The sequence below is a fragment of the Balaenoptera ricei genome, chromosome 10 (assembly GCF_028023285.1).
Source record: "Balaenoptera ricei isolate mBalRic1 chromosome 10, mBalRic1.hap2, whole genome shotgun sequence".
Taxonomy (NCBI): Eukaryota; Metazoa; Chordata; class Mammalia; order Artiodactyla; family Balaenopteridae; genus Balaenoptera; species Balaenoptera ricei.
The window spans coordinates 2231406-2252355 of record NC_082648.1 but is presented as its reverse complement, the minus strand read 5'-3'; the positions used below and the strand labels follow the sequence as shown (position 1 = coordinate 2252355).

Below are 20950 nucleotides of genomic sequence, written 5' to 3'. Positions count from 1 at the left end.
CGAGAATTTTTTGTTAACTATAAGCACTATGTAAATGATTATGTGGTATTTTGAAGCTATGATATTCTATGTATTACTCGCTATTATTAGTACACTATTAACTAAGATGAGATTAGATCATTAGATTTTAAAAGCATCACTTTGAGCTCTTATTCATAAATGAGATTGTTCTGATGTTCTGTAACTTGAATATAACTATAATCACTGTTCAAATGGAGCAATGTAGAATGAGTTACAGAATTTCCCTTGTTCTCCTTTTTGCAGTCTGTTTTCATTATTCCAATAGCAATAATCAGCCATACTTGAAAAGTATCTTTTAAATCTAATGGCATTTTGTTTTTTGTTTCTTTCCCCTCTCTTTTGAAGATACTCTATCAAAGACCTTTTGAACCATGCCTTCTTCCAGGAGGAAACAGGGGTACGGGTAGAATTAGCAGAAGAAGATGATGGCGAAAAGATAGCCATTAAATTATGGCTACGTATTGAAGATATTAAGAAATTAAAGGGGAAGTACAAAGACAATGAAGCTATTGAGTTTTCCTTTGACTTGGAGAGAGATGTGCCAGAAGAGGTTGCTCAAGAAATGGTAAATTAACACTAATCAGCCACTGAAAAATTGATGTAGACTTATATACATTGATACTGTTGAGCAGAAAAGCAGTTTATGAAGCAGTGTGTATGGCATATTCCATTGATATAAAATTGTGTTGATTAATGGCCCTAAAAGTTATTTTTATTTTAGGAGACATGTATAGACATAGATACGTGTATTTTAGGAGATGTGTATAGACATAGATACGTATAAGGATGGATGGATGGACAGACAGGCAGGCGGGCAGACAGACATACAGGAAGAGAGACAGAACGAACCAGAAAGCATTCTGAAGTAATTTTGAAAGTCTGTAAGGTTGACTGACTCCTAATTAGTATAACCTATTTAGTTAGAATGACAAGGTATGTTTTCTAAATACTGATACAGTAGCCTTTGATCAGTCATCTGCATAAACCCTATAAATAGATCACACATTGTTTTTACTTCAAAGGGAGTTTTCAAGATCAATTATTAGTAGGCAGCCCTTGGTGAGTCATTTTTGAAGTATGTCTAAAAGATCACTGTTCAAAAAGGAAACTCTTCACCCATCTTAGGCTTGCCATGGTGCCTAAATAGCCATTTACTGTGCAGAGATACTCACAGACTGTCTCTGCTGGAATGTGTTAGACCCATTCAGTACTACTTACCTCTGAGAAGGGGTCAGGTATGAAAGAGGTACTTATTTTTTTTTTTTTTTTTTTTTTTTTTTTTTTATTTATTTATTTATTTTATTTATTTTTGACTGTGTTGGGTCTTCGGTTCGTGCGAGGGCTTTCTCTAGTTGCGGCAAGCGAGGGCCACTCCTCATCGCGGTGCGGGGACCGCTCTTCATCGCGGTGCGCGGGCCTTTCACTATCGCGGCCCCTCCCGTTGCGGGGCACAGGCTCCAGACACACAGGCTCAGTAGTTGTGGCTCACGGGCCCAGCTGCTCCGTGGCATGTGGGATCTTCCCAGACCAGGGCTCGAACCCGTGTTCTCTGCATTGGCAGGCAGATTCTCAACCACTGCGCCACCAGGGAAGCCCGAGGTACTTATTTTTAATTGTCAGGTTTTTATACTGTTCGAGGTTTTTATTTTTAACCTTCATATATTTACCACAGTTGTTTTATCTGGTTAAGTGGTTGTCTAGTGAAAGGAAGTAAAAGCAACACAGGTTAATATTAATATTGATGGTTACATGTGAGCGGGAAATAGAGTGAATGTAATAGAATGAGCCTTTTGGTTTAAAAACTTTGATGTTGGGACTTCCCTGGTGGTGCAGTGGTTAAGAATCTGCCCTCCAATGCAGGGGACTTGGGTTTGATCCCTGGTCAGGGAACTAGATCCCACATGCATGCCGCAACTAAAGAGCACCCATGCTGCAACTAAGACCTGGTGCAACCAAGATAAATTAAATAAATAAAAATTTAAAATAAATAAATAAAAACTTTGATGTTTAGGTTCCCCATTGTTTTGTTGTTTTAGTTAGTGAAGGTACATGTACCACATGAATTTCTACAAAGATAATAGCACCCACCCCATGAGTATCTCAAAAAATGGTGGCGAAGTGCATAATGCAGACCAGTAGTTTCGCAGTTTGGTTAAGACCAGTCCTTAGAGAGTTCTTTCTTCCCCTTCTTCTCTACTTTTCTCCCCAAAGTACCTTTTTTTGTGTTTGGTTTGTTTTCTTTTGATATCCTGCTGCTTCCTAATGTACCCTTTTATCCTTCAGGTAGACTCTGGGTATGTCTGTGAAGGTGATCACAAGACCATGGCAAAAGCTATCAAAGATAGAGTGTCATTAATTAAGAGAAAGCGAGAACAGCGTCAGTTGGTGCGGGAGGAGCAAGAAAAAAGAAAGCAGGAAGAGAGCAGCCTCAAACAGCAGGGGGAGCAGCAGGCCAGTGCTTCCCAGGCCGGAGCCCAGCAGCCCCCTTCCACGTGCACTGGCGGACCTGCTGCCTCTACCACTTCAGCTTCTGTTTCCACACAAGTAGAGCCGGAGGAGCCCGAGGCAGATCAGCACCAACAGCTGCAGCACCAGCCACCTGGTGTGTCTGTGTTGTGTGAGTCCTGGGGGAAGCGGGCAGGGTTGCTAACGATACTCCTAGTTGACTTTTTATCTTCTCGGTCATCATTTCGCACTGGCCTCTTGGTTTTGAACTAGAAATCTAATGTGTAAATAAGAAGTTTGAAATGGTTGCCATCTACCTTTCTTATGTCCATAGCTAATAGAGTATGGATGGGACAGTGAGGAAATAGGATTAGAATATAAAACAATTCTACAGGTTCCAACATCTTGAAAGTTCTAATTTGTAGATCTCTACTTTTTATAATTCCTTAAAATATAATTAGTAGTGAAAAATGGCAAGTTTATCTTAGCTGCTTATTTTTGAACCCACTAATCTGGTTCAGCTCTTTTAGCAAAGCTGAATAATGTATAAACTAGAAACTAATGAGACTGCTAGTTAGTATTTTGAACTACCTTCTTAATACTAAGAACCCACTGGTCTCCACAGTTAAGACTTTGGAAGCTGTGTCAAACTTCAGGCTGACTAATAACATTCTGTTTTATTCCCCTTGTTCTTCAGGTGGGAAAATACTGCGATAGCCAGGGAATTTTTTTTTTTTTTAAGACAGAACTTTTTTCTGTATGGATCCCTCATTTAAACATGGAAATCTACTTAGTAAAATTAGAATTTATTTTTTATTTAGTTCAGGTCTGTGCAAAGAAAAAACCCAATTAACCCTAAAATCAGGGGTTTGTGATGGGAAAATGTGAACCTTCTTTTCATGATTTGTCTCTTTGTCTTGTTTTTTGGCACTTTATTTCTCCTTCAGCTGACGGGACGGTTGACAGTGGTCAGGGATCTTCTGTCTTCACAGAGTCTCGAGTGAGCAGCCAACAGACAGTTTCGTATGGTTCCCAGCATGAGCAGGCACATCCCACTGGCACCCTCCCAGGGCACACCGCGTCTGCTGTTCAGGCACAGGCTCAGCCCCTTGGGGTATATCCACCCTCAAGTATGGTGAGTAGCCGTGCAAGAGAGTGTAAGCCTATAGTGTGTTCAGTTCAGACTCTTCTGCCAAATGAGTAACAGCATGAGTCCAGAGTAAAAAGTACAAATGGCGCATTTCCAAAGGAGGATGCTCTTCATAGAGTATAATAGGAGTCGTTCAGGCAGGGGAGGACACCTACATTAATGTGTGAAGACACTGTTTACAAGATTTAAACCGATCTGCGTTTGATAAAAGATAATGCTCTCTTTAGCCCTTCAGTGTTGAAACTGTTCCAAGCAGTGTAAGACGGGCACACAAGTGGTTTGGGGGCGGGGGCAAGGAGAGTTTTTCAGAAGTTACTTAAAAGAATTACTGAGTGTTTTCTGTAAGGTGTCTTAATGTATAAAACACAGGTAAGACCTTCAGGCTATGATAGAATGCTGCATGTGAGTACTCTATAGTGAAGGAATGACCATTTAATTTAGCGCTTGTGTTCAATCATCAGTTGCTATGCGTGTTCTCGCCTTAAAGTCTGTGTTGGACGCGAGTTCCTTCCCTAGTATATGTTCATTTGCTTTTTCCCTTTATTTTGGTATCTGTTTTATGACTGATTTATTTTCAGCGTCAACTTATAGAAATTATATCCTGAAATATTTTATACATTTATATCTATGCATATATACACATACATACACACACATATACACACATTATTACCCATGTTTTACATTAGCCACTCTTGCTTCTCATATAGAGAATGTTCAAATAGATCATTAGATAATACCCCATGTCTTTTGTTGACCCTCCGTGAAGTCTTCAGAGGTGAATAAGATGCATTTTCTGCCTCAGGAAGGAACTGAGAATTACTGGTCACTGTAGGGCCCTTGTTTAGTGAGATCTTTAGGCAGATAGATTGTCCCTCTTTCTCAGAAAGCTTTTTATCTGAATTCGTGGAACCCTTGCTCTTCATTAAATGAAACTCTATCTTTTTCTGGTAAGAAAATACTTCTGCTTGTTGTGGTCTCTTATCCTACAGCTTGGAATAAAATATGTTTGGCTAGGTCTCAAGATGGATGGCCACAGTAACAGAAAGAAAACTTCCAATGTACTAATGTTCTAACAACCTACTTCTCTGACCTTTAAAATAAGTAGGTAGGGTAGAAGAGCTTTAAACAGACTGTACAGGTGTATTTCTGTGATCTAACAAATACTATTTGTCAGCATTTCTTGTCACTTTCTACTCTTGTTGATTTCTTCTGGATCATCATAACTATAGATTTTTTTTAAACTATTTTTAATCTCTTGGCTTCCCTCATCACAGGGTTTATGAACTTTGGGTCTCTGTTTTAGAAAAGGAAATGGACTCATCATTTATGAAGATGTTAAATATTTGCGCCACAAATATAGCTACATTTGATGCTCTAAAAGCAGACTTTAATGAAATGACAGTCTTGCCTTTTAATGACAATATTCTGTGGAAGTATCATGAAGAGTTATTAAATATTGAGGATTTTTCAAAACTTTTATAATTATTCCTTTCTAATTCCAGAGAAAAATTACTGTGGCTTGCAACAGTATGTATCAATTATAAGTGGAATTAAAAATAAAAGAGAAGCAAGAGTGGGAAAAAAAGAAAATGTAATCAATTACACAGTTCACAATATCTAAAAGGAAATAACAAACATGCTCAGGACAGCCTTGCAGCATTAGATTTACTGCTTTGTAGCTATATTAAAACCTTTATGTTAAGATGCTTCAAACTTTCTAACTTTGTAAACTAAAGTTGAACCTCTGATGTGGCTGAAAAAAATTTAAAGTTATTCTTTAGAGATTCACATTTCAGATATTTTTCCATTGACTACTTTAATAAAAATACAGAATGTTTCCTGTATCTATTATGAATTATGTCTAGAAAGCTAATGCTCTTCCTAGTAGAAAATGACTTTTTAGCTTTATAGATAAAGATAGGCAAGTGTAATAAGTAAAATACTGTGAGCCAACAACTTTTTTGTCTAATGCCTTCTAAAATAGAACTGAGAAATCTTTTATGTCTGAGGTTTCTAGAGCTCCTGCAAAGCGATCCAGGCTTAAAATCTTCTACATCTTGTAACGTACGTGAAACTAATAGAATTCATTCTTGTTTAATCTTAATAAGTTTGCAGAAGCTGCAAGCCAACATTCATCATTTTCCCTGTCTGTTCTGCTGCCTCAGTCAGTCGGTCATTCTTACTCGCACACTCATAACAATTAATGTTATTGCAGAATGTTTAGGAAGATACTTGGTCATTGTTGTGGTTGTTCATACGTGACCAACAGTGTAGAGAGAATAGTTACGATCTGCCAAGTGTGCTTTGCGGGATTCCGTCTCTCCTCAAAAAACGGCTTTGTGGAATTGGGGAGGATGGAACATTTCTTTACATCAAGTATGCCCTGTTACCATTGTACGTTTGGTTATCCTGTTTTCAGAGTGCTGTGTTTTTCATGTGCGTGTTTGTTTTCTGTTTAGCCTCGTTGTGGCCGTAGCATGTCAGTTTGTGTCCCCCATCTTTCTGCTGTTCCCTCTCTGTCCCGCATCTCTCCCAGTGCTCCTTCCACCCCACCACCAGTGCTGTCTGCACCTCTTTCTCCTTCCCTCCTTCGGACTGCCCCTGAGGAAACCTTTGCCGAAAAGCTTTCTAAAGCATTGGAGAGTGTCCTGCCTATGCACTCTGCCTTTCAGCGCAAGCACCGACGCTCCAGCCTGCCTTCCCTCTTTGTCAGTACTGTATGTAACATAAACTTCCTGACAAAACTTGTTACCAGTGAATACATCCAGGCATCAAGAATTTTAGTACAAATTAAGTAAAGAACAGGGCTAGACTTAGTAATATATTAATTATGCTTTTACGTTACCAGTTTTTCCTGTGGTTTCCCATAACTTTTTGTTATGTAAGGCTTTAAGGGGGAGAAAAGCAAGGGAGCCGTGAGAGAGAATGCTTCTAACACCCTTGGCATCTATCAGCGGGGAGCCATAAAATTGAGCTTTTGTTATGTTCTCCTATCCCCCACCAACGTATTCAGATCCTTGCATTTTCATATCTTAGCAAAGAATGTGTGTCTTATTTAATTTTAAACTCGTTGGCTTAATCAAAAGCAAATTTTCTCTTTATCAAACATTACCCAAACATGTTTTCTCCTCACTTTATTCCAAAGAGACACTAATGACACTGGATGAGTCCATTTTTTTCCAATAGTGAGTGAAGAATAATTGAAGAGGGAAAGTTGCTTTTAATTTGTTAGCTGTTTAAAATGAGGTGTCAACAAACTAAAAGGCCACATAATGTTCCCTCTTGGAAATTTTTTTTCTTTGAATAAGGTGGGATCTTGACTCTAATGGAATACATTATATACACATATAGTACATGTGATTTTCTTTGGCTCTATTAATGTCTATAGAAAGTCTGTCTTTCAGAGTTGTTTTAAACACTGTGGTACTTTGCTGCTGCTTTTCCAGATAGAGAATTTAGTTAACATTCTGATCTAGCAACCCCCAAATCTTGAGATTTTTACCTAGGAGAATGATTAACTGTATAGTGTTTTATGGCTTTGGGATACTCTTCGCATAAACAACAGTAAAATGGAGCATTCTGAGCCAAAACAGAAACCTCCTTTTAGCTGTTGTTGAAGAAGTAACAGTGGAGCCATTTTGCCTATTTGATAGGGGTCTTCCCTATTGAAAGAATGAAACTGATCTACCCTTTTAAAAAAAGAGTCCGTGAAAGTGAATTATTACAGTGTGTACTGTTTGCATTTGACAGGGTACGATTCTAACTTTAGAGTTTTTAATCTAGAACTGCCCCTGTGACAAAAAGTGCTATTAAATCAAGTTGGCTTTTATTTAAATTATCCTTTTCACCTGATTTGAACACCGAATTAGTCAACACTTAACTAGAATCAGAAAAGTGGACATTCAATGATTTGGCATCTGTGACATGTTTCGTGTAGTAAAATTAACTGCATCTGGTTTGGGGCAGACAGGGGAAAGACACGACAGTCACTAGCCAAGTTGTGTATATTTTACTATCCACCAAAAATCTCTTCTGATTTCTAGTCAGAAGACATACTGTTAATTGATCAAAAATGAACCCTGGAGCCTCTAACACACCAGCAGACAATAAGGCTTCAGAGTAGGAAGACTTGGTACAGTTATAAGTGAACATATAAATTGTAGGTAAAAGCAGAATAATCACTTAGAAGGTTAAATTCTTCCATTTCCTTTGAGAGGGGAAAGTTGTGGAAAAGCAGCTCTTATCTAATGCAAAGAGTCCCACAGAATAGTTTTATTGACCCTGGATGTATTTAATGGATTTTTACTATGCACATAATTTCCAAAAGCATTGTTATTTCTTTATTAATTATAAATTTGGTATAACCGTTTCATAGCATTACACAGAGTTACCCAATTGTGCATGTCAATGTAATTTCACATATGAATGTATGAATTACTTGTCTTATTCATGTTGATACAGCCTCAGTCCATGGCGCATCCGCGTGGGGGGACCCCAACATACCCAGAATCACAGATATTTTTCCCAACTATTCATGAACGTCCAGTTTCTTTTTCACCACCTCCCACCTGTCCACCGAAGGTGGCCATTTCCCAGCGGCGTAAGAGCACCTCCTTCCTGGAAGCCCAAACTCACCACTTCCAACCCCTGCTGAGGACTGTTGGCCAAAATCTTCTTCCACCTGGTAGCAGCCCAACTAACTGGACACCAGAGGCTGTAGTTATGTTGGGTACTGCAGCCAGTAGAGTCACTGGAGAGCCATGTGAGATACAGGTCCAGCCTATGTTTGAACCAACTCAAGTTTACAGTGACTATAGACCTGGACTGGTACTTCCGGAAGAAGCTCACTACTTTATTCCTCAGGAAGCAGTGTATGTAGCTGGGGTACAGTACCAGGCCCAGGTGGCAGAACAGTTTGAGGGTGTTCCATACAGCTCACCAGTCCTGTCAAGTCCTATGAGACAGACACCTGAACAGAAGCCAGGGCAAGGGGGCCCTACCTCAAGTTCTGTCTTTGAATTTCCATCCGGACAGGCTTTCGTGGTAGGACACCTCCAGAATTTAAGATTAGATTCTGGACTGAGCCCAGGATCTCCCCTCTCTAGCATTTCTGCACCTATCAGTACAGATGCTACAGGCTTGAAATTTCACCCTGTCTTTGTTCCTCATTCTGCACCTGCCGTGTTAACTCATAACAGTGAGAGCAGAAGCAATTGTGTATTTGAGTTTCATGCTCATACTCCAAGCTCCTCTTCAGGAGAAGGAGGAGGAGGAGTTTTACCTCAGCGCATTTACCGAAATCGACAGGTTGCTGTGGACTTGAATCAGGAAGAACCACCTCCTCAATCCACAGGATTACACGGCCGCCTGCAGCCTGTGACTGAAGAACAGCATGATTTCCAGGCCCCAGAACTGACCGTCTCTGTGGTAGAGCCCACCGGACAGAGCTGGCCCATAGGAAGCCCAGAATATTCCAGTGATTCCTCACAAATCACTTCTTCAGACCCCAGTGATTTTCAATCACCTCCCCCTACAGGGGGAGCAGCTGCACCTTTTGGCTCTGACGTCTCATTACCCTTTATCCGTCTGCCTCAGACAGTGTTACAAGAATCCCCACTTTTCTTCTGTTTCCCCCAAGGAGCCACATCTCCGCAGGTTTTATCTGCCTCAGTTTCTTCAGGAGGAGCTGCACTCCATCCACAGGTTATAGGAAAACTTCCACGGTTCTTTTACACTACCCTACTGTGCACCATTACGTTTAAGTTTTCTATCCCTCCTTTCCATTCATGAGGGATATTGTTTAATTTTATTATGGAGTTTCTCCATTGGGGGGGTGATTTTAAACTACTTGTATTTAAGAGCAAAATATGAGACAGAAGCTGCCCGATTTACCTATAACATGTGTACACCCTTGGAAAAGAGAGCACAAAAACTTAGAATTTTAGTTACTCATCAAAATCAGTTACTTCTGTCCATATGTAGAGTGGACAGAGCTTTCAACTAGTAGTGAACACATAAATGTCTGTAAAGTTGACTGAGCATTGATTATTTACAAATACTAATGTGAAGTATTTCTTTCTCCCTAGAAACAAACATGGATAGTTTTTTAAAAAATAGAGAAGATAACATTTCTTTTCCTGTAAAATGCAAAGAATGGAAAATAGAGAATCTTTCTTTTTCTTTTTTAAGTAGTGTTAGGAATATACAGAGTTTTCATTAGTATGGAAGGATCTTAAAAGACAGAGAGGAAACATCTTAGGAATTTGTCTTAACAAATGAGGATGCCTTTTAAAAATGGCATTAGTCAAACAGGTCACTATGTATTATATGTTCAAATAAAATGTTAATCCACAAAATTGACTGATTCTAATTTTTAGCAACTAAGTTAGAATCTAGTGTGGGTGACGGGGGTTTTTTTGTTTTGTTTTAGGGATTTGTGGTACATGTTGCAAGGTAAAGACCATTAGATACCTCAGTTCTTAGATTTTTCCTCAACAAATTTAGATTTTGTTGTTTATGAATATGAGCATATGCACCCTCTTGCAAATAAAGACAAAGTGATGGACGTAATAGCATTCAAGAAGTGGAGTCAGTATTGACTATTTCATATATTATTCCTTTGATACATTTTGTCAAATGTGTAAGTCTTATAAAATTTATGTAGGAGACTATGCAGTTAAATAGGAAACTTTGCAATTATATATTCAAGATATCATTTGGATGTTTTAAATATCCCACTCTTTTATAAAGTACTATATGTTCTTCTTTGTACTTTCGTCCTATGTTCTTCCCCCATCAGGGGCATAAATAACCCCAAAGATATACATAAAGTATCAGTTACCTAGAGCAGTACTAAGAAGCAGAAAGATCCAGAAACTTGAAAATCTGTGCTGTGTGCACATGCGGTACGGTACGCTCACATGAACACACTGGTTGCCAGCCCATACTGTGAACGCGTGTGCACTGCCAGCCTTGCTCCTTTAAACTCTCCAAAATGCAATTTCAAACATCAGGTGGTTTACAGAAAGGGTGCAGAAAGAGTGTATACTCACAGTGGTTAAGATGCTGTAGCATGTGATGTTCTATCCAAGTAAGCTTCAGAGAAGCCCCTCTAGATTGAAATGAAACAGCAAAGGTGGGCCTTTTCGTTTTCTTAGCTCACCTATTATCAAGTCCTGCCTTCAGTTCTCACCTAATTTATTTTAACTTAAGATCTCTTCTAGGTGAGGGTTTCTCAAATTCCAACCGTATGGACGTTTTAGGTGAGATGGCTCTTTGCTGTGAGGGCTGCCCTGTGCATTTGTAGAGTGTTCAGCGGCATCCCTGGCCTCCCCCCACCAAGTACCAGCAGCAGTTGTGACGACCAAAACTAGCCCCAGACGCTGCCAGACGTCCTTGGGAAGGGGCATGGGGTTCCCAGAGTGCCCCTGGTTGAGAGCCATTGCTCTAGGTACTTGGCAGGTAATGATGATAACAATTTTTTTTACATTTTTGACAGAAGTCACTATAGCACTACAAGAAATAGCAAAAGGAACCAAATAGCATTATTAAATACCCTTTTTTCTTCAATTGTTTGGATAGTTTTTTCACGTTGATAGTCTTATTATTTTTCCTGATTATTTTCAATAATAATTTTATTTTGAATCTTAACTATTTTGGCAAAAAATATAGCCTGAGCAGCGGGGTAGGTTAGGTTTTAACCATCAGTGGTTTTTGCATGGAATCAGAGTATGTTCTGTAATATGATCCTTCTCTAACCTTCTCTTTAAAAACATGCCCCAGCAGTCTCTCCCTACATACTTAATCAAGCGAATGTTTCATCTTGCTCAGGCAAACTCTCAGGAGCTCACATATTTATTGCAAAATCCTGACCTCTGTATAAACGTACCTTTGGGCTTCTCTAATTTTTTGTATTCACTTCTCTCCTTCAGGCACAGGGGCAGAGCCAGGGTCAGCAATCTTCAAGTAGTTTAACAGGGGTTTCATCCTCCCAACCCATACAACATTCTCAGCAGGTGAGAGCAACTCATTGCTACATTTTATGGATAAGCAATAGCCAAAACACTGTTTTACGTCTTTCATGAATTGGATTCCTGATGTAAATGGCTTGCTAAGTTTTTGAAAGGAAAATCCAGAGGCGTAGCATCTCCTGTCTTCAGTAACGTTTTAGAAAATCTTTTGTTTAATGTATTTTTGAATTGTCTATTAGATTAGACATATATTGAAATTCAAAAGAATTATTTTTACTGACATAGTTTATGTGCCTTCTTAAACAGATGATTCTACACTGTTTTAACAATACGGTTGACCCTTGAACAGCACAGGGGGTTAGGGGCACAGGCCTTCTGCACAGTCGAAAAATCTGTGCATAACTTTATGGTGGGTCCTCCCTCTCTGAAGTTACACATCGACAGATTAAACCAATCTTGGATCGCATAGCACTGAAGTGTGTATTTATTGAAAAAAATTAACATATAAGTGAACCCACGCCGTTCAAACTTGTGTTATTCGAGGATCAACTGTACGAAGAGTATCAATTTTGTGTGTATGTATTTCACGATTTGTCCTTTTGTGAGCATCTTACCATTGCTTTCATTGTGCTTGACTCTAGTAATGCTCCGCTCCTTTTTAATTATTTCTCATCTGTGGGGTGGGGCATCAGATTTTATGCTAAAATGAATGAAAGCCTAAGAACAACTACTTCAGGAACTTTAAAAAAATGTTTTAAACTTCTGATTTGGGGAATTTGTTCCCAAAGTTTCAGAGAACTCAAGGGATTAGTATAATGCTGATGTATTCAACAGCAAAACTGGTAATTGTAAAATTAAATATCTGTAGTGCATCACTGATATTAGTTAACAGTAATTATTTACATGGAAATAATGCTTTAGGGGCACAATCGAATATTTATTATCTGTTTCAAATAAAATTTATAGCCACTACATGTGTCATAAAAACTTCCCAGTGAAGTATCTTGTTGATAGTTCCCTATGCAGTGTGTTTTCAAACCACCAAATTCTAAATTGGCTTGTTTCTATTAAGTTTTGAAACTAAGTTTTTAATTCTCGTTACAAATGGCCTGCTCGCAGTCCAGCATGTGATCGTGGAGTCGTTTGATGCTAGTTTACGATTAGATGTTCCTTGTACGAGATTAGTTTGGTTATACAGGCAAACCTCGTTTTACTGGGCTTCGCTTGCTTTTGCTTCGTAGGTACTACTTTTTTTTTTTTTTTTTTTTTTTTACAAATTGAAGATTTGTGTTAACCCTGCTTCAAGCAAGTCTGTTGGCACCATTTTTCCAACAGCATTTGCTCATTTCGTGTCTCTGTGTCACGTTTTGCTAATTTCCACACTTATTTCAAACTTCGTCATTATTATTATATTTGTTATGGTGATCTGTGATCAGTGATCTTTGATGTTACTATTGCAAAAGGATTATGACTTGCTGAAGGCTCAGATGATGGTTAGCATCTATTAACAATAAAGCATTTTTAAATTAAGGTACGCACATTGTCTTTTCAGTCATGATGCTGTTTCACACTTAATAGACTACAGTGAGGTATATGCACTAGGAAACAAAAAATTCATGTGCTTGGATTATTGCAATATTCACTTTATTGCAGTGATCTGAACCAAACCTGTAATATCTCCGAGGTGCCTGTATATACGTTTTCTCTGTGGCCGACACCTCTATCTTACAGAATGGAAGGGCTGGGAATTACATGTTTTGTCTTGCTCCTGCCCTTTCTTCCAGACAAGTGTCTGAATCTATATATAATTATTGTTCCGTTCAAGTAGTCACATTTTTGCCGACCATAACAGGTTTAATTACATTAACAACCCCTGATAAGAATGCAAATTAAAAGTTACATAAAGCTGAGTGAGGACAGAAATGCTATCATGGATACCAGTCTCCTAATTCGCTTATCTTTGGACACAGGCCAATAGCAATAAAATGTGCAGATTTAAGTGTATGCTCTGTTTTTCCTTTTCCAAAGGAATTTGTTATGAAGCAGTGAAATAAGCCATTGAGTTTAATGGTGATGAAAGTATGCACAGTTGGGGGGTGGGGGGCAGCTCCACAAATGTCAGGTTAAAAGAATCAGGTGCTTGACTCTTCTGGGAAAAGATATGACTAAATGGCTATCTCTACAGTACAAACAAAAATTCCCGTTTCAGTGATGCTTTTTTCAGATAGTTCTATTTTGTGAGTTATTTTAAATATAGGATGAGTTAAGTAGAATCATAAAATTGAGCCCTCAATCTAAATAAGTGTATGCCGTCTAGAATATTTAACTTTTCCAGGGTTGCATAACCAATAGATAGATAGAACTAAACATTACAAACCAGAATCCAAGATTTCTACAGTAGTTTTCTTTTTTCTGCATTAAAGTTCTACAGGGACTCATGTTTCTGCAAAGGTGCCCAAGGAGCTGTATTTGTTTGTTTTATCTTCTGGGGTTCCACATATAGAAAAGAAAGATTGTAAACTTTCTGTACTGTACAGTTAGAGTCTGTTTTTAGATCTGATTTTCGTTTTGCATACCGTCATGCCCCAACACCACCTTAGGAAACCATCTCTCTAATTTTACTAGTGTGAGGAAAGAGATGAACTTCAGCCGAAATTTACTTTATTTCTTGTGTTTCTGAAATATAGTGAATAAAGGATTGCTTCTTTTCACGTTTTTATCAAGAATCTCTTCTAGTGGTATATCGTGTCTTAATGAGGTACCAGAAATAGCTTTCTCCTACTGGAAATCTGAGTATTTTGCTGCCATGAAAGGTCATGAGCTACCCTGCTTCCTTAATAATTTCTTCCATAGGGCACATGTAGAGTCTGTAGGTATCTCTTACTTTTTGTTCAACTAAGGCTCATGAACATTTTTTTCAAGCACCCTTGTCCAACAGATAGTACATGGTCAGTACAGGCTGTACTCAAGAGGCAGTTTTATGCAAAGCATGATGCCAAGTTGCTATGCTAAACAGTACTTGTTTGGCTAAAGTGTTGATTATTAGCCAGTGTGATCGTGCAAAAAAAAAAAACCACACACCATATACTCCTGTCCTATCCAGAGGTGCCACTTCTCTATAAATGCTTTAATGTATAACTGGCATACATGCCTCTCAATTATTCTAAGCAAGGAGTGAGGGTATATGTTTATAAAACTGCTCATTTTTGACAGTACACACAAACACACACACACACACACCCTCAATTATTCTAAGCAATGAGTGAGGGTATATGTTTGTAAAACTGCTCATTTTTGACAGTACACACACACACACCCAACTAATTAAACAGTTTACACACACACACACACCCAACTAATTAAACAGTTTACACACACACACACACACACACACACACACACCCCCAACTAATTAAACAGTTTTTCCCTAACTGAGTTCATGCTCTGAAGGACCATGTGCTAGGCACTGATGGACTACCAAGATGGATCATATAAGGCTACTTTCAGGGAGCCTGAATAATCTGGTAAACATATACGTCAACTCCTACAAAACGAGTAAGCATAATAGCTAACATTACATATACAGGGTGCAAAGCAATCTACCTGTATTTTTATTTAATCCTTCTATGAACCCTATAAATATAGGTACTATCATTATTTCCATTGTACAGATGGGAAAGCTGAAACGAGATCTGGAGAAGCTGAGTACTTTACCCAAACTTACACAGCTTCTAAAAGATAGAAAGAATTTAAATCCAAGTAGTCTGACTCCGTGAAAGGAGGAGACTATATCTCTTCTGAGCAGGGAGGGGGATATCAGTAGGTGTATGAAAGAGCATTTGAACTGGACTCTGATTATGAGTTAGATTCAGATGAAGGATGAGGAATATTCTAGGCCCAAAGAAAAGGGCAGGGGGGCAGTATAAGCAAGGTAGAAGGCACAAAGGTAGAAATCTGTGAGACAGAAACAAATAAACCTTGGGTTCAGTGTAGCTAGAATACAGATAAGTCAGGACTTATGGTTAGGACTCCGTGCTCCCAATGCAGGGGGCACTAGTTTGATCCCTGGTCAGGGAACTAAGATCCCACGTGCCACATGGCACGGCCTAAAACACAACAAACAAACAAATAAGTGAAGTTGTGAGTTCAGGAAAGAGCTGATTGAGTGCAAACCGTGATGTAAGCAAGGGTCTGCGTTGATGGGGGTGCGGGAGAGAGGTAATCGTGCACCCAAATATAAGGGGGGGGATTTGCTCAGATTGAACTCTTACGAAGAAGGGGGATCACCACATAGTCAAATCTTCATCAGGCTCACATCACGGGGCTCTTACTGGTCTTTGCTTTGAACAGTAACACAAAAAAATATTAATGGAATAAAGTGAAACTGTTGAGAACAAGTGTGCCTGTAAGGCCCTTAAATGGTGTATGTAGTTGGAAATGTTTATAGGCAATATCTGACAGAATTGGTTTTATATCCGCCAAGACATTAAACATAGATTTTGTCCTTATTCTTAGGGGAACAACTTCACTGTTCCAGGTTCATTGTAAATAACATTTAAAGATCACTTAAAGGTTACATGAATATACACCTGTAAGACAATTGCAAAAACAAAAGAACTGTCCTAATACTAATAATCAAGCAGATGCTTGTCACTGTAGATTTTACCTCAAGACATAACTTAAAGAAAAAGTACTATGTTATGCGCCAGAAAAGCGAGATCATTCATAGTGTAGCTTCCCTGAAGATGAAAATGCTGATGTATAATTACATGTGAAGAATTTGAATGAAGCAAGGGGAGCAACATTTCTGAATTAGTATATTTATATAAAAGACAATCTTATTTAGGTATGAAAATTAATGACTTAGATAACTGTAGATAGTTCAAGGTGAATTCCTTAAAGTTTAAATACATTCAAGTTAACCAAATAGGTTTTCTACTTTCTTGGTTCTTCTTTCTTAGTGGGAAAATGGGCAAAATTGTCTTATGTTCAGAGCTGCCTTATAGTTGGATACATATGATACATCTTAGTTGGCTGAAAATATATTTTATATAATTCAACAGCCATTTGTTCCTAATTTTTTTTTAAGTTAAGAATACATTATCAGAAATAAATAAGGATAAAACAAACATGACTACTGTCACTATTACATTTCAGGATTCTTTTGATGGTTTTAATTGGTATAATAAGAAAGAAATGAGGAATAAATATCAGGAAAGCAAAAATATTATTTGCAGATTATCACCTAACGAAATCTAGGATGCTTGTTAAGGTGGGTAGATGCATAATAGACATAAAAACAAAAATAAATAAGTCCTGGGGATGCAATGTACAGCATAGTGACTGTAGTTGATAATACTGTATTATATGTTTGAAGGCTGCTAAGAGTAGATTGTAAAAGTTCTCATCACAAGAAAAAAATTTGTAATTACGTGTGGTGATGGATGTTAACTAGACATATATCAAATCATTATGTTACATGTCAGTTATATCTCAGTTAAGATACATACACATACCTTATCTTTATACCAGCAGTAGCTAATTAGTTATATGGACCAGTGCATATGTAAAAGGCTATCATTGGTTGTAGCATTATTTTAAGTAACAAAAAATTCAATCAACCGAAGTGTTCATCATTAGGATATCAGTGCCATTGATAAATAAAATGAAAATGGCATGTCAGAGAACAGTATTTATAAAACGGGTGTGTGTCTGTTTTGTTTTTAAAAACAAAATCAACTTGTGTGTAAATGACCACTTATGCATAGAAGGAAATCCATAAAGCCGATGCACCAAACCACTAATTGTGATTGCCTGTGGAGAAATGAGGTTGGGTATTTTCATTTAACTCTATTAATCTAATATATTGCTTAAAATTTTTATTACAAACAGTTGTTGTTTTTGTATTTAAAAATTAAAAATTTTAAATTAGTTATAGGTATTAAAGAGTCTTGAAAGTCAGCTATGAAGTTCAGATTTTTGTTAGGCTAGAGGGGGCCATTAATTTTATTGCAAAATTTAGTGTTTGGGTACAATTACATGCCATTCATCAAGTTTAGGTGTATTATACCAGAGTGCCTAGCACATGCTTGATTTCCAGATGACATTCCCTTTGCCGTACTTTGAGTTGAGTGATAGTGTCCTTGTTTTCAAAGAAGGAAACCTCATTTTGGCAGTAAAATGAGCAATCTCTAAGGTATCACAGCTAGCAAATGGTAAAGCTAAAGTTCAAAATTCAATGCTTTTCTCCCATTTTGTAGCCATTATCAAAGCTATTCTTTAAGCAAATTAATTACACAGTTGATGAAATATTGATAGATTAAGGGAAAGAGATTGGATTAGTTTAACATAGGACCAAAGTGAGAGCTGCTATCAAGAAATGGGAACAAAGAGGGAGGAATTTGGAGGAGAGAGGGTCTGTTTGGACATGGTGTCTGAAGGTGTTTGTAAATACCTGAGCTGCTTACTGGGGCAAGGAGCCTGTTAGGTGAAGAACCAGTGGTGACTCAAACTTTGAAACATGGGTTAGTTCTTGGTTGTACCATCACAAATAAAGAACACCAGATGAAAAAGAAAGATGTGTAAAAAGGGGAATTGGTGAATTTGGGTTTGTGCATGTCTTGATTACTAAAATTGCCATCTTTTACAGACACTGATAGGCAAACATACTTCCTTAGAAACATGCTGTTAATGACTTGAAATAAAACTGAGTGATGGTTTTCTTCTCAGCAGCAGGGAGTGCAGCAGACAGCCCCCTCTCAGCAGACAGCGCAGTATTCACTTCCCCAGACGTCAGCCTCCAGCGAGGCCATGATCGCACAGCCTGCAAGTCAGCCTCAACCTCCACAGTCCTTGTCGCATGTGTCAGCAGGAAAACAGGTGAACGCTTAACTTCTAGAAGGGAGTGCCGCAGGACTTCTACCTTCCCTAATGGTGAAAATTGGTTATTTTCACTGCAAAAATGAAGTGAAATTTGCTTCTTTTGTGTATGTGCATTGGTTAATATAAATGGGTATATACAGCAGCGATAATCCAAAAATGTTTAACTTTTAGGTTTATCAGCCTAAAATCAGTTTGACAGGTATAGAACTGATAAAGGTGCTGTAGTAATTGAACCTATGACATTTTCTAGAATTGTCAGTTGTACCTATCATTCTAGGTTTGCAATTATGCTGTGTTTTCACGTAGATTTATGCATTGTTTCCTTCCCTCATTGCCTTCTGAAGTCATAAAAAACCCTTATATGGAACGATTTTTTTTTCTAAGTTATCCTTCTAGTCACTTGAAAAGTAACCCTGGGGACTTCCCTGGTGGTCCAGTGGCTAAGACTCCGTGCTCCCAATGCAGGGGGCCCAGGTTCGATCCCTGGTCAGAGAACTAGATCCCGCGTGCTGTAACTAAAGATCCTGCATGTTGCAACTAAGACCCGGCACAGCCAAATAAATAATAAATAAATATTTAAAAAAAAAAAAAAAATAAGGAAAGAAAAGTAACCCTGTAGAAGATAAGCTCTTCTGAATGACCTTTTTTCAGCTTTAACATTGGGGCTTGTTGTGCTTGTATTGTTTCTGTTATATTTCATCACATCTGAGGTACTGTCAATTGTAAAATGCACCATTATTTTATGTAACACTGAGAACTGACATACCATTAATTGTAAGATATATCTTAATGTCATAAATGTTAAAATGACCAGGTGGTGGAAAGGGATGATTGCATCATACAATCAGTGAAATATAGTAATTAGACCTACTTTTACAGGCCTGTGTTAGACTTAAGAATTGTGGAAGCACTATGGGTGAGCTCTAACTCCACTGGGAAGGAAGTCCTTTGCATTTCAGTAATCACTGTAGTATCAGTTGTAGATTTAGTGGCAGCAAACATGCCAGTGGATTATGGTATGTGAAACACATCTCAGCCAGGCTGTAAAGAAAACAGCCTTTCCTGTGGAAGGGTTCTCTTTCTTGTTGAACGAGGAAGCGTGAGCAAGATTTTCTACCACGAAAGATGTGGACCAGCAGCCAGTCTGTCAGCCTCCCTGTCTCCTTTTGTCCTCTCCCTGCTCTTATGTGGCACGTTAACTTACACTAATGTATGCAGGGGTTTGGTGTTTGTTTTAATTTTCTTTCTTTTTGGCTAATACGTAAGTCTTGCTTTTGGCAGCCTTGCTTTTTTTTTTTAAAGTCTGTCTGTTTTGTTTTTCTTTACCTTCCCAGCTTCCAGTTTCCCAGCCAGTACCAGCTATCCAAGGCGAACCTCAGATCCCAGTTGCGACACAGCCCTCAGTTGTTCCAGTCCATTCTGGTGCTCACTTCCTCCCTGTGGGACAGCCACTCCCGCCCTCCTCACTCCCCCAGTACCCTGTCTCTCAGATGCCCTCAGCGCCTCAGCCAGCTTTCTCCCCACTTCCTGTCACCGTGGCAGCTGGCGTTAATCAGCCTCTGCTCACCTTGGCTTCCTCTGCTCCAGCAGCTGCAGTCCCAGGGGGCCCCGCCGTGGTCCCCAGTCAGCTTCCCCCCCTCCTGCAGCCTGTGACTCAGCTGCCGAGTCAGGCTCACCCGCAGCTCCTGCAGCCGGCAGTTCAGTCCATGGGGAGAGCCGCTAACCTCGGGCAGCCTGCTGAGGCTCCACTCCCCTCTGGAGATGTTCTCTACCAGGTACCGTGTTGGCTGGTGAGAAGGAGGGCACCAGAGGGTTTGGTTCTAATGATAGAACATCAAGGACTTAAAAACCTAATAACTGAATATCAGAATAACTAGCAATAACAAAAGTTGCTGATCTCAACCAGAGATGCTAAAATAGTAAAATTCTGAGAAAGGACAGGGCGATGATGTCTGATGACTCATTTCCATTTCCCTCAAGACATCTCTTGGGAGAAAAATGGTTCTCTCAATATTCAGTGTAAGCTGATTGAAAGCTAGATACGGCTAATAATAGAATATATCAGGCTACTTTTTTTTATGGGAAGAGTAAATATGGGTAGCCAACATGGTATCAGTAAAAAGCTTCAGGGTTTAGATTTAGAATATTAGCAAGTCATTATATGACTGGAATGACTGATACCTTGAAGAGTTTTTGCATTCTCCTGTTTGACTGGGTAGAAAGTAGGTATTTTTCTAGAAGGAATTATGTCTATTCCTCCTATTTAAATAGTCTCCAGGAGGGAAAAAAATAGCAACTTAAAAGTATAGTTGTGTGCAGTCCTGTCCCCTAAATTGAAATCAGTTAACCATTTCTTTTCAAGAATCTTCTTTAAATTATTAGAAAGAGATCAGGCTACTTTTCTTCGCTATGTTCCCTTTTATTTTTTTTTTTTTCTTTTTTTTTCTTGCTTGTCTTGCTGTTTTGCTCATTTGATGAC

At 38.6% G+C, this 20950-nt stretch overlaps 1 protein-coding gene across 16 annotated transcripts in view; it reads left to right on the top strand.

The window, feature by feature from the left end:
* Positions 1-20950, top strand: part of WNK1 (WNK lysine deficient protein kinase 1) — a 134918-nt gene that overhangs the window by 88060 nt on the left and 25908 nt on the right. For 5 of the 16 annotated variants that reach the window (XM_059935056.1, XM_059935060.1, XM_059935059.1 and 2 more), the window contains 7 exons: positions 367-586; positions 2305-2638; positions 3414-3601; positions 8081-9322; positions 11551-11634; positions 18319-18468; positions 19806-20246. In XM_059935056.1, coding sequence (XP_059791039.1) covers positions 367-586; positions 2305-2638; positions 3414-3601; positions 8081-9322; positions 11551-11634; positions 18319-18468; positions 19806-20246 — 2659 coding nt within the window. The remainder of the gene's footprint in view (positions 1-366; positions 587-2304; positions 2639-3413; positions 3602-8080; positions 9323-11550; positions 11635-18318; positions 18469-19805; positions 20247-20950) is intronic. The other 11 variants (XM_059935062.1, XM_059935061.1, XM_059935064.1 and 8 more) reach the window with 9 other exon arrangements.